At 38.2% G+C, this 16,199-nt stretch overlaps 1 protein-coding gene across 1 annotated transcript; it reads left to right on the forward strand.

Moving 5' to 3' along the window:
* The first annotated feature begins 202 nt into the window (after window positions 1–202).
* On the forward strand, window positions 203–7,296 carry LOC105027817 (melanin-concentrating hormone receptor 2). Its single transcript, XM_010900100.3, has 2 exons — window positions 203–976; window positions 6,574–7,296. The coding sequence occupies exons 1-2, from the start codon at window positions 567–569 to the stop codon at window positions 7,214–7,216; spliced, it is 1,053 nt and encodes a 350-aa protein (XP_010898402.2). The 5' UTR covers window positions 203–566; the 3' UTR covers window positions 7,217–7,296.
* The last annotated feature ends 8,903 nt before the right edge of the window (window positions 7,297–16,199 follow it).

Genomic DNA, 16,199 nt, shown 5'->3' on the forward strand with positions numbered 1-16,199 from the left:
ATGGAAAAACTTTTGAGCAAGAAACTATTCTTTTTTTTTCTTTTTTTGTGGGAGGATTCACACACTGATCTTCCAATCATGTGTTCTATCTTAAACGTAACTGCAGTCATATGGACTGTAATAATTAGGCATCTTTTTTGAAAGGAGGAGACTTAAGTTACAGCGTAAATGCGGCGGACTTGGTCGGGAGAGAGACTGAAAACAAAGCGGATACGCACGAGGATGTCAAAATAAGTATCAACTTCAGTAAATATGTACTCTTGGAGAAGCTTCAGCGGGTTCCAAAGCTAAGTTCGAACGAGCCTTCTACAGAATATCATGTAAACACATAATGTTGCCTACTGTTCAAATACAAGAGCATCCAAAAAACGGTATCTAAAGCGGTGCATCAAAGGATACGCGCGTGCAGCTCATCCAGAGTTGACCAAGTTTTGCCCCTAGTCAGAGACAGACTATTCTGGTATGACTAGTCGGTTTGGCAGTAAGGATCTATAGCCGTTTGATTCTTACCCGCACATTTTCTGTTAGTCTACATTTAAGGTGGAACTATATCTAAAGTTTTGAAGATGAATAGCTCAGACATACTTTGCAATCATGATGATACAGGTGATTTCACAAACAGCAACTCGTCCTGTGGAAACAGAACTAGTTCCCCGTACAGCTTCATCGACTTGGCGACTTTTATGCACATCTTCCCATCCATCTACGGCATTCTGTGTACAATAGGAGTAATCGCCAACAGTTTGGTGATTTACGCACTGTCGACATGCAAGAAGAAGATGGTTTCGGACATTTATGTGCTGAACTTAGCCATCGCAGATATGCTGTTCCTTCTGGTGATGCCTTTCAACATTCACCAGTTGGTCCGGGACAGACAGTGGGTGTTCGGGAACTTCATGTGCAAAGCGGTAGTGGTGGTGGATGTTAGCAACCAGTTCACAACAGTGGGGATTGTGACAGTGCTGTGTATTGACAGGTACGTCTACATTTCCAAAATGTGTAGGTGTCAGTTGGATGACAACAAGTTGGTTGTTGGATATTTGCATATAGTTATCTTCAACAGAATCTTTTTCTGTCCTCTTCAAAAAAACTTTAGAGTAAAAAAATAAATAATCTGAACGTTCTCTTAGATTTTTGTGACTGGGCCTCCCCTGAGCTCAGTATCCTGCAATTTACAATGAATCAGATGTGCAAACGAAGTACAGCTGCAATATACCGTACTTTTCAAGTTCCCTTGCATTCACATTTTGTATGTAGATGGGAACCAACATTAACTGTAATTTACACCTGTACGTTGCAACCTGGTCTCAGAAGGATTATGCAGACTACTTTACGTAGCCAGGGGATTTCATAAGATAAATTACGTTCAGTAAAATAATGTTAGACTCGGAATGGAGAGAAAAGAAAACAAGAAGCTATATTTCGAACTTCCGCATCCCAGACAAGTGCGCTACCCACTGGTCCAGGGAAGAACCTGGTATTTGTGGAGGCCAGTGGTGGTGTCACAACATAAATATCTTTTAAGTGATTTTCTTTGTAATCCTAACCAAAACCACAACCCCAGTGCTGTGAGACCTAACTTTGACCCCAGTGCTATGATGTCTAATGTTAACATAACTTTAACTATAAATGTTTTATGTTTTAATAGCTCTCGTAACATTTGATACGTTGTAATAGCGTTCGTAAGATAAGTTTTAATACTTTCGTTATGTAACATACATTTTGGTGGCGCATTTAATGTTACTTAACGTAACGTCACATATCATATGAAATCGGGTGCCATGGATTTTCGTAAAATAGTCTACTTAGTGTCCTGAGACCACGTTGCAACACTGTAAGGACCTGCTTTATGGACAAGGATGCACTAGCTCAGCACAGCCAATTTACCAGATTGGCTATTGGGGTCGTACTTTTGTCTTTTAGATGTGTTTATGAAAACATAAATATAATGTTATTTTCTAATCCAATTGGAATCCAACAATATACAATGTGTCAGTAACAGGTTTTCCTAAAATTTAAGTACAACCAACAATTTTCAACAATCCAGAGATCAGATATTGACGGTCATTGATTATTACGTTTGTTTGGCAGAGATTGGCTCTTTGGTGGTGGGATACAGTCCCATGGCACCTGTATGAAAAGGATAGACGTGTGCACTTTCTCCTGTAAGTCACTGTGGTTAGGCCTCTGCTAAATTACTTGAATACCTTTTTAAAAAAACGCCAGGGCATGAAAACTAAAAGCAGTCCAAATCTTAGCTCTCTGGAAACCTGCTGGACCAACAGAACCAACCAGAAAGGGGGTCTGGTAATTATTAGATTTCCAGTACAGCAGTTAAGTTATGTCAATAGGAGGTTTCTGTTTGACAGAATGGTAGACTGAGTTCAAAGGTTTCAAAACAGAGTCTGGCACTCACATATACTGTAAATAACATCACCATAATCCAAAACAGACATTACATTTGCCTGGACAACCTTCTTTCTACTATTATAACACAGACATTTCTTATTTCTATAGGAAAACGTTATTTCTATATGCGCTTAACTAGTTCTGTAACATGAGTTTTAAACTAATAATTAAAGAACAGCCCTCTTGCCCGTGGACTTTTGTCGGGAACACTCTCATTGGGTTTACTATAGAGCAGTTAATTACCAGGTCCCATGCGGTATGGATTATGATGGCGTTTCAGAAAAGTTTATTGTTTTGAGTGGATATCTGTATTATTCTCAATATCAAAAGGCTATGTCACACTGCTATTAATATCAGTTCAGTGATTCATCTTAAAGAAGTAATCAGCAGTTAAGAATTCTATTAGCTCCCCCACAATAACTGCTAGGAAAATGGGACAATAAAGTCAAAACTCCTATTTTTGCTCTACACTCAAGGCACATGAAAAAGTGATTAAAAGATGAATAGGAGGCAAGAATACAGATTGTAACCAATATTCCGAATCCACTTTGGAATGTCCTGAAAAAGAAACAAATCGCTGGTGTTTTCAGCAATCAGCAATGACCAGATTAGCTAAGGAAAGCAACAACAGTTCATGACAGCAAAATTACCAGAAGTGTGAAAAACTAAAAGAATAACTAAAAATGAGTGTCAGTTGAAATCACCAACAACCTCCAGAATGCTGGGTTGTTGCAATCAACCGTTTGCAGAAGACTTCAGTAGCAGAATTACATGGCTAAACTGTAAGATGTAAACCTCAGATCAGCACCAAAAAACAGAGACCAAATTAGAATTTTCCAAAAGTATGGAGATCCGCCAGTAAGTTTTGGAACCGAGTTTGACGGACAGATGAGATGAAGGGGAACCTTTGCCAAAGTGACGGGAAGGCAAGAGTGTGGAGAAAATAAGGAACAGCAGATGAACCACAGCATACCACCTCATCTGTGAAGCATGGTGGAGCTAGTGTAATGGCATTTGCATGCATGACTGCCACCAGAGTGGGCTCACTGATTTAAGTTGAATTGAACAGGCATTTTACTTGCTGAAGAGGAGACTGAAATTAGAATCTCCTGAAGGAACTTGATTTTGAACTGTTTTAGATTCATTGTAAATAGTCAATGTATTAATGTAACAAATGCATAGATTTGTCCTTTTTTCGGTTCCTTTACTCCCCAAAAGCAGCAGCTCAAAATGGCTGCAGTGAAGGCTTGGCTAAGTATTTCAAAGGATGACACCAAGAGTTTGGTATGGAATGCATTGCTTTCATTGCATACAAGCTTTTATACTTCTTACATTTTGTTTAATTTGACCCAACACTTGCTCGCATTAAAATGGGGGGATAGAAATCTGACAGTGCTCTAGATTGTAAAACACTTGTGTTGAAACGGCCAGAAATTAAACGTGACAGCATGTACTTTATGTAGACCCAGGCTGTGACTTTCCCAGACCCAGAACCAGTGTATCCAGGCCATGACCAAACCAAGACCTGATAGGGGAGAAACAACCTTCAATTTCAACCGGTTTTGGCCTAAAATCTCCTGGTACTTAATGGGGTTTATGTTGCTGTGGATCCTAATACGGTTCTCTGAGCCTTTGGAAGTAAAACAACCCCTCAACATCACAGATCTACCATGATACATCACATTGGGTATGAGGGTATTCCCTGGTACAGTATATTGCAAAAATAATACAGTGAGGTTTAGCTCAGAAGAGTTTAGTACATTAAAGTGTAGTGTAGTATATTTACTTGGGTGTATTTAATCTAATGAGGACAGAGAGTAACCAGCATAGAGAGCATTCTTCCTTTTTTACTTTTGATTGTATTCGACATCAGCAGTGAATATGATCAACAGTCAGTTTATTCAAGGATTTAGTTGCTTGACAAATTCATCCTTTATGCTATTTACTGCACTAGCATAGAGGCCATCAAAGCCCTGGTCAAAACTAGTGCACTGTGCTATTCTGAGCCTATCTATGATTGATTCTGTATTGTACATTTAGCCCAAAGGGCCACTGTGCGGAATCCTGCCTCTGACAATTACAAGAGTCAAATGAAACAATAACATGTCTTGTCTCCTCATTCTTTTCCATTACTGAAGTATTATTAGCTAGTCCATGGTGGTTTACGGTGGTGGGAGGATCGTATTGTGAGTGTCTAGTGAGAATGGGGAGACTACAGGTCAATGCAAACGGATGGACAGACCGGTAAATAAGTTTACATTGGGAGTGTCTTAGGCATTCTGAACGTTTGGTTCAGACCAGTGCCATTGTGTCCCTCTCAAATGACACTCTATTCTGTTCGTTGGCGATAGCTAATCTTGCTAATCATGGCCATAGCGAATCTTCCAGCAAAACGTACCTTATAGACAATTCGCGATTTACATATTAAGCTCCATGGATAATGGTTGATAGTGGAACAGTAGTTTTTATAGGTAGTAGACGGTTATCTTTGACGGGATCAATCAGGCATTAGTGTGCAATTATTCACTGTCAGGATGTCACACATCATTATGACATTTCTCTAACAGCATCACATCAAAAATAGAACATAAACTATGAATAGCCAGCATTCAAACAGGATGTTTTATTGCAGGATAAACTAATTTTGTGCTTGTCTTAGCAAATCCCTGTAGACAAATATGATCAGGTTTTGTTTTTTGTTTGAGTTTTTTGTTTAGTTTGTGTATTCATGGCATGTGTAACAAGACTGGGAGATTTAAGTAAAGTATTTTTCTGTATGGGGAATAGTGTGCTATTTAAGAAGCAGACCAGTCTCCATCCTTTCTGGACATGCGTCAGTCTTTTTTCCACTGATCAGTCTCAAAGAGACTAATAAGACTCTGCTCACCACAGCAAGCCGTCTTTGAACAGTAAACTAAATCGCTGCACTTAAAACACTGCGTACTCTGTTCTGTTGTATGCCACTACCCTGACACTAAGTGAAGTTCTGAGTAAATGTACATTACCGTTCAAAAATGTGCTGTCACTTTTTTGTTTTTGAAAGATTTTTTGTTTTTGAAACATTTGTGTCCATTAAAATACCATCAAATTGATCAGTAATACATTGTGGACATGTTACTGTTGGAAATGACGTTTGTGGCTAGAAACCACAGATTTATAATGGAATATCTACATGGGCGTAGAGGCCCGTTATAAGCAACCATCAGTCCTGTGTTCCAATGGCACGTTGTACTTGCTAATACAAGTTTTACTTTTTTTTTGTGATCATTAGAAAACCCTTTTGCAATTATGTTAGCATAGCTAAAAACTGCATAGCTAAAAAGTTGAGTATATGAAGCATCAGTAAAATGTGGGTGTTTGATTACAGGCTCAAAATGTCCAGAAGCAAAGAACTTTCTTCTGAAACTCATCAATATATTATTGTTCTGAGAAATGAAGGCTATTCCATGTGGGAAATTGCAAAGAAACCTTAAGATCTCTTACAGTATTGTGTACTACTCCTTTCTCTGAACAGAAAATAACATCTCACAAAAATATATAATGTGTCATATAGAGACGCTGTTTGACCAAATGTTTTGCTAACCAAATATTTTCTTTGGGGGAATGAGTTTACACAAGGGTCTTGAGTAAGAGCTGTGTGGTGCAACCTTGTAGATGTGGGGCTGGTAACGTGTGTTTGCTAAAAAAGTTAAAGCTAAAAAAGCTAAAAAAGAAACTTTCGTAAACTTATTGCTTACTCTTTTTTCAATTTGGTTATTACTATAAGCTGCTGACAGCTTACTGCTGTCATAAAACTGTCTTCATGAAATACATTTGTTTGATTGTTTGATCCCGGTTTTGTCCGAGGACATCGCTGTTTAAAAACCACCAGTTGTTTACGGGTGACACACCAGAGCAGTGTCCTTCTTGTCCCGTTGATGTGTCTTTGATGTGTCCCTATTTTTCATCCACATTATAATTATTAAATGGACTATTTGGAGATATTTAGAGATAGTAAATGTTAATGATTTGTTATTGTTTCCCTTCTACCATCTAGTAATGTACCATCTATTTAAGTACACAGCTTTTCATTTAGCGGACTGTATACCAGTGCTGTCATTCATTGGCTGTATTGGCTACACTGCATCGCTTCTAAATGACAGATCTGTATATTTCCACCCCTAGGTACATTGCCATCGTGCACCCCACCTCTGAAAAGCGTACCATCCAGTCGACCATCATCATCAACCTCCTGGTATGGTTTGGCAGCGTGCTGCTAACCGTGCCAGTCATGATCTATGCCAGGGTGGAGAGAAAGCGCAAACTTGAGATGTGCATGATGTTTCTGGACGGGCCTGAGGACATGTACTGGTACACCCTTTACCAGTCCATCCTGGGATTCATTCTGCCCCTCATCATCATGTCCACCTTCTACTCCCTCACACTCTACCACGTCTTCAGATCCATCCGCCGTGTCAAGCGCAAACAGTCCGTCTGGGCGAAGCGGGCCACCAAGACTGTGGTAATGGTCATTGCTCTCTTCCTGGTGTGCTGGACCCCGTATCACGTGATCCAGGTGATAAACCTGAGCAACAACACGCCAACCAGCCTCTTCGTCTATGCCTACAACATTAGCATCTGCCTAAGCTATTCGCACAGCTGCATTAACCCACTCATGCTGCTGGTCTTTGCTCAGAACTACCGTGAGCGTCTCTGTCGCAACAAGGAGTTGAGGAGCTCTCAGCGCAACTCCTCCAAGACCACCGTGGTAAAGACGGACGCTTCAAGTGTGTCTCCCGACCCTAACTACCGCTGTACCGTCATCTAATGCATCTTTAGAAACTCATTGTAATGTTTCCATGATTGATGGATGGTCTTTCGCTCCCCCTTTGAGTTTTTGGAACAGTGGCCTTTCCATTGGAATTAGATCTCATATTGTGGTTATTTAGATTATTTATTTTTTTTTAAATATATTTGAACCATCGGGACAGTCTTGTACATTGAGGTTTTGATGAGTTTATCAAAACTGGGTGAATGTATACAATAACTGTTAGAATTAAGAAATTAGGCACAGTGGGGTGTGATATATGGCTGATATACCATGGCTAAAAGCTGTTTTTAGGCACAATGGATCACATTGTGCTTGGATGCACACCTTGGTGTGATATATTGACAATATACCACAAACTCTAGAGATGTCTAATTGGTTTTATCAACCGGTTACCAAAACAATTAGAACAGTAAAAACTGATATGATTTAATACCCGTGGTATACGGTCTCATATACCAGGGCTGTCGGTCAATCAGCATTGGGTATTGAAAACATCATGTTTATAATGACTATTTTTTATGTGCTTTACAAAGTGAGATTATACTGAGTCGATTTTTTGTACCCTGTACATATGTATAATTTTCTTTTAATTTTCCAAGAAAATCACTTTAAAATCCAGTCCCACTATGTTATGTATCAAAATAAAAAATTAAACTTTCAAGTAGGTAACTGTTATCTATATCTATATCAATATTTACTGTTTGTATTGAGTCGAGATGAGAAAAGTAACATAGATATTGAAGGCTAAATAAGCAATCCAAAGGTATGAGTTTTTGTGTTTGGGTTATTTTTAGTGTATAGCGAAGAAAATAAATTAGCGAGGTATATTACTTGCAGCATGACATATTATGCCAGAATGTTCTATTCTTAAACACAATAAAAAAAAAACACGTTTACATTTTCACATTCACATGCAAATATGTGTTTTCTCACTGTAGTTCGTATACAACACTACTGAAATTCAACACTACTGTTGTTTGCTCCTTGGGGTTTAAGGCCAGGTGTTTTGTAAAAGCACTTTGTGACATCTGCTGATGTAAAAAGGGCTTTATAAATAAATTTGATTGATTGATACAGTAGTACAGTGTTAATGTGTATGAAAGTATATGTCCTCTGTACTCAGACAAATTTAAGCTTAAGCATTATATTTAAACATTGTATTTAACTCTTACTATGATTGTGTTTGCATTGTTGTATGATCTCGCTGTATCTTTCTGCAGTCTGATTCTGCACAATTGATACACATCTGGGCATTGTGCACTTTACACATTAATATTAAATTTATATCACGGAGAAATATGTCTTCTTCATTATATTGTCCTTACTTTTCCAAAATAAATATTACATAAATGTGTGTGTATTGTCCACGTCTGAACCTGGTAAGTGTCATTGGATGGTTTATATTACAAAGATAGTTGCTGTTATAGTGGTAAAAAGCCACAGTGATCTGATTCAGAACATTAATAAATACTGTAGTACTTCAATTTTACAATGTATCACTTCAGCTCACTACACCATAAACTAAAATATTTGTATATTTTTCCAAACCATAGTTGTGAGTCAAAACACCCCAGAAAGATTCAGCTTTGGTTTGAATGATTTTTCATTGGCTAGATGCTTGATTCCTGCACATTGGCAAAGCCATAAGATGTCTTTCCTGTCCGGTTAAATTGAATTATATGAGCTCTACAAGCCTTGGATATCTGTTCAATCAAATTTGTATTTTTCAAATAAATATATTTAATAAAGCCTTTTCTACATCAATTGTCACAAAGTAACTTTCAGCAAGTTAAATTTAAGACTTTTTAATGCCACTTCAAATGCAATTTAAGACCAATTTTACAACACCCATGGAAAAAATATATAAGGATACCAATTTGACTGATATACTCACCATTGTTAGAGCAGTAGGCCTACTGCTAACAATAACGTTACTGGCTGTACTAATTTGAGGGACTGTCGAATTTTGACCAAACAGAACTAAGGAATGCCGGGCATTTGTTGGAGGAGCTTGGTTTTCTTAACCTTCAACAGATTTCAACCACCAAGCAGAGTTGCTGTTGTCCAAAAGCCTCAGATAGAATTAGCATTTTCCTATGGTACCTGAAGGAAGTTAAAACAGACAATGTTTACTACAGTATGTAGCTAGCTAAATTATCTAGCTTGGTACTAGCTATCTACCTCATGAACAACAGTGTTGGGGGAAAAGCAACCAACTGTCACGAGTTTCTTGCTGACATCTAACATTCTGACTGAAATCATGGTTCCACTGCCCATGACCAGAGCTGAAATGCATTCACAAACCACGCATTATTTTTTGCATCATCTCTTCACAATGGTAACAGCTCTTTTTAAGAGCTTTAAAAAGGCGTTTTATTTATTTAAAACTTACACATTGTAATGCCCAAAAGAGCAAGCAACAACAAGAAAGTGCACAGTGGCAAGGAAAAAAAACTGAAGAGGAGACAGAATCTCAGGGGTGGCCAGTCTTCTAATTGTGCTGTCATTAGTTACTGAATTATTTTTGTTGTCTCCATTGGGTACAAAAACAAAATGTAGACATGCATTCTTTAGCTTCCAACATTAGTTTTCCAATGGGGAGAGTACCAAAATGGAGGTGGCAATGGCTTCAACACAGCACCCCCTATAATCTTTTGTGTTGTACTGTAGCGTAGCATAGCCCCCCTCAGGGCTAAGCTATGTTTATTTCCAGAGAAGCTGTATGACATGTTGTTTTTGCGTGACCATCATACCCTCATCTCTTCTGGCAACTATGAATCAACACATTGTACCCCATCAGTCAAAAGCACATGGTTATTAGTTGTTGACAACTTAAAAGTATATATTGTAATAAAACTATCAGTCTTAGTGTAGAGTGACGGTGGTAGCCTCAAGGATACAGAAAGGGGCCAACACCTAGCGTATTGACAGTTTAAGTTCCAAGAATTCTACTACCAGTAGTTGTACGTTTTTATACAGTACCTAGACTAGTCTGGTAGTAGTTGTAGGTGTCTATGCAGTACCAAGACCAGTCTGGTAGTAGTTGTATGTTTTTATGCAGTACCAAGACCAGTCTGGTAATAGTTGTAGGATTTTATGCAATACCAAGACCAGTCTAGTAGTAGTTGTATGTTTTTATACAGTACCAAGACCAGTCTAGTAGTAGTTGTATGTTTTTATACAGTACCAAGACTAGTCTGGAAGTAGTTGTAGGTTTTTATGCAGTACCAAGACCAGTCTGGTAATAATTGTAGGCTTTTCTGCAGTACCAATACCAATCTGGTATTAGTTGTAGGTTTTCTTTTGTGTTAGTGTGTGTGCATGCCAGAGGGATTGCATTTGGCAAAGGACACATTTCAATCACTTGTAGACTAATGAAGTGTATCGTGTAGTTTCAAGTAGCTTTGTAGCATGGTATTTCAACAAAACACCACCAACACTGCAATACATGTTAATACTATATTCTAATTAAGTGTAGAATGTTATTGTATCCTTCATGTTACCAACAACTTTTAAACTGGGCCATAGCTCCTACCCCAGATTGTGCCATTACAACCCATATCATCACAATCACCTATATCCTCTCAATTTGATCTAATATCTTTCTTAGACGCTCTTACAGCGAGTCCCTTTATGGCTTTGGACATACGATACTTGTTGACAAATGCTTATGCATTTGCCAGGAAATCATTTGTGCATAGTTACACCGCAGGAGTGATAGGGAAGATTTAACTCACCAGTGGCTAAGCTACAGTGCGTCAAGGTTAACAGAATTTAAAAATAAAATATTGTGTTAATGCCAGAGTTAACACCACTGTTGGACAAGGACAGGTTAAATTAGGACGCTGGCTCTTGATGTGCTTGTAGATTGATATTAACATGAGGAATGACTGCTTGGATCTTTCTGCGTTAATATTCACCTTAATAAATCAGACGTACACTACCATTCAAAAGTTTGCAAGAGGACAAATACAATAGAGTGTCTAGTTTGAGAAACAGAAGTCTCACAGGGCTTCAACTGGCAGCTTCATTAAATAGTACATTCACAAAAACACCAGTCTCAATGTCAGCAGTGAAGAGGCGACTCCGGGATGCTGGCCTTCTAGGCAGAGTTGCAAAGAAAAATACTTATCTTAGACAGGCCAATAAAAAGAAAAGATGAAATGGGCCAAAGAGCACAGACACCGGACGCAGGAAGGCTGGGTTGACCGTATAGTATCACCTTCTACTCCCTCACCCTGTATGGTATAAAAAAAGTGCTAATCAAGCCAATCCAACTTGTGGGAGGTGCTTCAGGAAGCATGGGGTGAAATCTCTTCAGATTACCTCAACACATTGACAACTAGAATGCCAAAAGTCTGCAAGGCTGTAATTGCTTAATATGGAGGATTAATTGACCAAATAATTGATTTAAATAATTTTTGAAGGATACCATAATTATTTCAATTAAAAAACTTTTTTTTTCTTCTAACCTTGTCAATGAATATATTTCCAATTCATTTTGCTATATTTTTAATTCAAAGTCGTTTTATGTATGTTTTCATGGGAAACAAGGACATTTAAAAGTAACCCCAAACATTTGAGCGGTAGTGTAATTTACTGCAACACCTCAGCTTTGTGATCATTGCCTCCTACAACACTGGACCTCAGTGGTACCAGCTTGTCTACATGTCTATCTTAGGCACATTTCCACAGGATTTACTCTCGCTTACTCGCCAATATCAGCCAACCGAACGTAAATCTGCTCTCTTCTAGATCTCTCACAGGGGTCCTGACAAAAATACCAGTGACTGGAAGGAGTTGCAAAAGATTCTCAAAACGTGACTGTTTTGTCACCTCTCATTCGTTCAAAATCAAACTGCCTTGCTCTCTGATCATTGCACCAGCTAAACACTTGACCAAGCTGTGTCCATGTCACCTCATATGGTGAGCAACCTGGCATCATATTCCATTTGTATTTTATTAGTAAGTATAGGTATTACCTCATGGTGATGCACCGTATGCCTCTATATGTGAATATGTATCATTTCATTTTGTGTTACTTCTTGACTTCTTGCATATTCCACTGTATATTGTCTTTTTATTGTCTTTTGTTTAGTGTTGGTTTCTCAAGTACCCCTTCAACTCAGCTGTATATAGTAACCTGTATAAAAATGAACTCTGTGTGTAGTCAACTTATATAATATTCCTGTGAATCCTGGTCCTGTTTAGGTTAGCCAATAATCCTAAAAAGAAAAGTAACTAATCTGTTTTATCCTTCATTAAATAGAAAGATAGGATTATTATTAGATTTTTTGACACAGACTCTGGCCATCACTGTTCAGCTGGCAAAACATGTTTGCCAGAAATGTAGATCAAAAAAATTCTGGTTGTGGGAATGTTCCCTTTACACTCCACCATAACGGTTTCTATGGATGTTTTGTTTGGGTTTTTTGAACTTTTGAGGGGTTGAATGAATGTTTCTGGAATGTTCTGAAAATAGTGTGTAATATGTTCCCTAATAGTTCACTTAATGTCCCCACAACTTTTTAAATGGTTTTTCTTTTTGTTCTAAAATTCCTTGACGGCTTTTGGATTTAAAAAAAGTGAATTTGCAAAGATTAATAAATCAGTATTTTTTTTATTCTGAATAATTGTAGTTGAGCAGTTCAGTATGGATTATGCATGAACTATTACTGTGTAGATTGATCTGGACAGTGGAAAATTTTTATTAATCACTATCCTATCACTAACTCTAAAATCAACTTTGGGATGTTATTTTGTGTCTTTAAATAAAGAAAAAATTTAATCTTATTTTGAAAGAATCTTAGTAAATGTCCATACATGGAAAGGCCAGGATATCTGTTCAAAATGTGGATCTAACGGACGGATCAGAGACATACTCATTAGCATGTGTAGCCATGGCTACAATGTGCCACAATCGGAATGTAAACAAGACTTGAACAAAGAAAGGACACGTTTATAAGCAGGTGTGAACAAGACTTTTGAAATAAGGTGCCATGGACACAACCCACAAACAGCTGGGTACTAATGTGATAGCTCTTTCCTGGGAGAGTCATCTCTGATCCCTGCAGGTGCGTGGATCGTTCAAATCATGGAGCTAGTGGATCATTATCAAAATATCAAAGGACTTCAAATCTGATTAGAAGAGAGAACTTTAATGTAGTTTATTGGAATGCATGTTGGAACAGAACACTGTAGACATAACCACAGCATTAGAAGTAATCCTTTTCTGTTTTGAAGGAGAATGGAATTTTAACATGCTTCAGTTTTTTTCAGACAGCAAAGAATGAGAGACTGCAAAGAGGATGGATGTGAATAAGTCAGAGGTGGGAATTGAACCTTTTGGGTCATTAAGGGCATGTGCAGACTAACCATCTGGCAATTTGGTCAGGGTAAAAGAAATGGGTTGTGCTGGGCTTCAGGGCACACATTTATTTTGGTCCCAGTCCACAACTAACCTTGTTCTGTTTAAGAAAAACATCATAATTGATCATTATACAGTGGATATAAAATGTCTACACACCCCTGTTAAAACAGCAGGTTCTTGTGATGTAAAAGAATGAGACACGGATAAATCATGTCAGATCTTTTTCCCCTTTTAATGTGACCTATAATGTGAGCAATTCAATTGAAAAACAAACTGAAATCTTTGAGGGGATTTTTATTTATTTTTAAACCAAGAACTGGATGTCCCTCCAAAATAGATGAAAAGACGAGAAGAAAACTGGTCAGTGAGGCTTCCAAGAGGCCTACAGCAACATTAAAGGAACTGCAGGAATTTCTGGCAAGTACTGGTTGTGTGCTACATGTGACAACAATCTCCCGTATTCTTCATATGAATGGGCTATGGGGTAGGGTGGCAAGACTGAAGCCTTACAAAGAAAAACATCCAAGCCCCCCAAAAGCACGTGGGAAAATGGGTTATGGTCTGATGAAACCAAGGTTGAACTTTTTGGCCATCATTCCAAAAGGTATATTTGGTGCAAAAACAACACTGCACATCACCCAAAGAACACCATACACACAGTGAAGCATTGTGGTGGCAGTATCATGCTTTGGGGCTGTTTTTCTTCAGCTGGAACCGGGGCCTTAGTCAGGGTGGAGGGAATTATGAACAGTTCCAAATACCAGGCAATTTTGGGACAAAACCTTCAGGCGTCCATTAGAAAGCTGAAGATGAAGGGGAAGTTCACATTCCAGCATGACAACGACCCAAAGCACACATCCAAATTCACAAAAGCATGGCTTCACCAGAAGAAGATTGACGTTTTGGAGTAAGAGCCCAGACCTGAATCCAATTCAACATTTGTGGGGTGATCTGAAGAGGGCTGTGCACAGGAGATGTCCTCACAATCTGACCGAATTGGAGCACTTTTGCAATGAAAAGTGAGCAAATATTGCCATGTCAAGATGTGCCATGTTAATGGAATCCTATCCAAAAAGACTGAGTGCTGTAATAAAATCAAAATGTGCTTCAAAAAAGTATTACTTTAAGGGTGTGCACACTTATGCAACCAGGATATTGTTAGTTTTTTTATTTTTCCCCCTCAAAGATTTCAGTGTTTTTCAATTGAATTGTTCATGTTATGGGTCACATTGAAGGTGGAAAAAGTTCTGACATGATTTATCTTTGACTCATTCTTTTAATTCACAAGAACCTGGCATTTAACAGGGGTGTGTAGACTTTTTATATCCACTGTATATAGAATAACTAGCCCCCTTGGTGAAGCAAAACAGAAGAATATGAACAAATGTGAATACACTTACAATATCATAGAAATGTATCCGTTAAATTAGATAATTAAGAAAATAATTATCTTAATGGATCGTTAATATTTGATTCACAGATATTGGCAACCCTAGGAATTCTTATACACCTTTTTCTAATGTACAGCACTTATCCTTGTTGCTCCCTCAACCTAAATACATAGTTAAGGCTAAACATTATTTACCACTACGTTGATGTCTCAGAAGTAATTTGTTGTGTTAACACTGGGCAGTTAAGAGGACGTCCTCTTGTGTTAACACTTTTAATGAAACTTCCTCTTACATGACTGGTGCTACCCTTAGATAGAAGCTATCAGCATTCTTATCTGATGGGATCCAACCGTTAACATTCCAACAAAATCAAATGTAATCTAATTTACCTATGTTAGAACTGACCCTTCTTTGGTGTCTTCATTGGATTGGCTTTATCGGGATACTCCTCTGCTGGCGAGCCGGTAGTGGCACATTTCAAAGTACATAACATCAGGTTATCACCTGGCATTTTGTAGGCAACTGAAGGTTGAAGACAAAACGTGTTGTGTAAGCAAGTGATTGGTTGTTGCTTTGCTGTGCCTGTTTGATGAGCAGTCAATCAGTCAAACAGAACATACACTTACTGGACCAGTAAGGTTAGGACAAGGCTACATTTATTAATCCACTCTAGAAACTTTCTTCAAATGTGAGAATGTATCAATGTTGAATTAAAGAGTGGAGAATGTGGGACTTGGACCATAAAGGCCAAGCAGCAGTAAGTGCAAATATATGTCTTTAGTCCAACAACACATAATGACACACTTTGTATGTAAAAAATATGAACCTCTATTCACCAACAACCCTTTAGCATTTGCAACTAAAGATGGATATCGACATACAAAAGATGTTCTGTGCATGCAGTTCCTCAGGCCAGCCAGCTTGCTCAGTAAACCTCATGAAACCTTAGATATATCATTGTGAATTGTTGAAAACAAGCCAACACAAGAATTGTGTCAGAGTCACCATTGCTTAAAAAAACTTGCATGATGTTGAGGAATACTTCTGATGTCTTTAAAGGGGAGATGAGGGGAATTCCTATACTATAATAAATACAACTGCCACTTGTGTTCAACATGAATGACAGTACATTGAGGGCTTACAACTGTGATACTGTGATGTGTTGTACAACAACCCAGTCTTTTTTTCATTCCCCATAGACCAATGTGAGCCCTGAAGG

The sequence above is a fragment of the Esox lucius genome, chromosome 4 (assembly GCF_011004845.1).
Source record: "Esox lucius isolate fEsoLuc1 chromosome 4, fEsoLuc1.pri, whole genome shotgun sequence".
NCBI classification, from domain to species: Eukaryota; Metazoa; Chordata; class Actinopteri; order Esociformes; family Esocidae; genus Esox; species Esox lucius.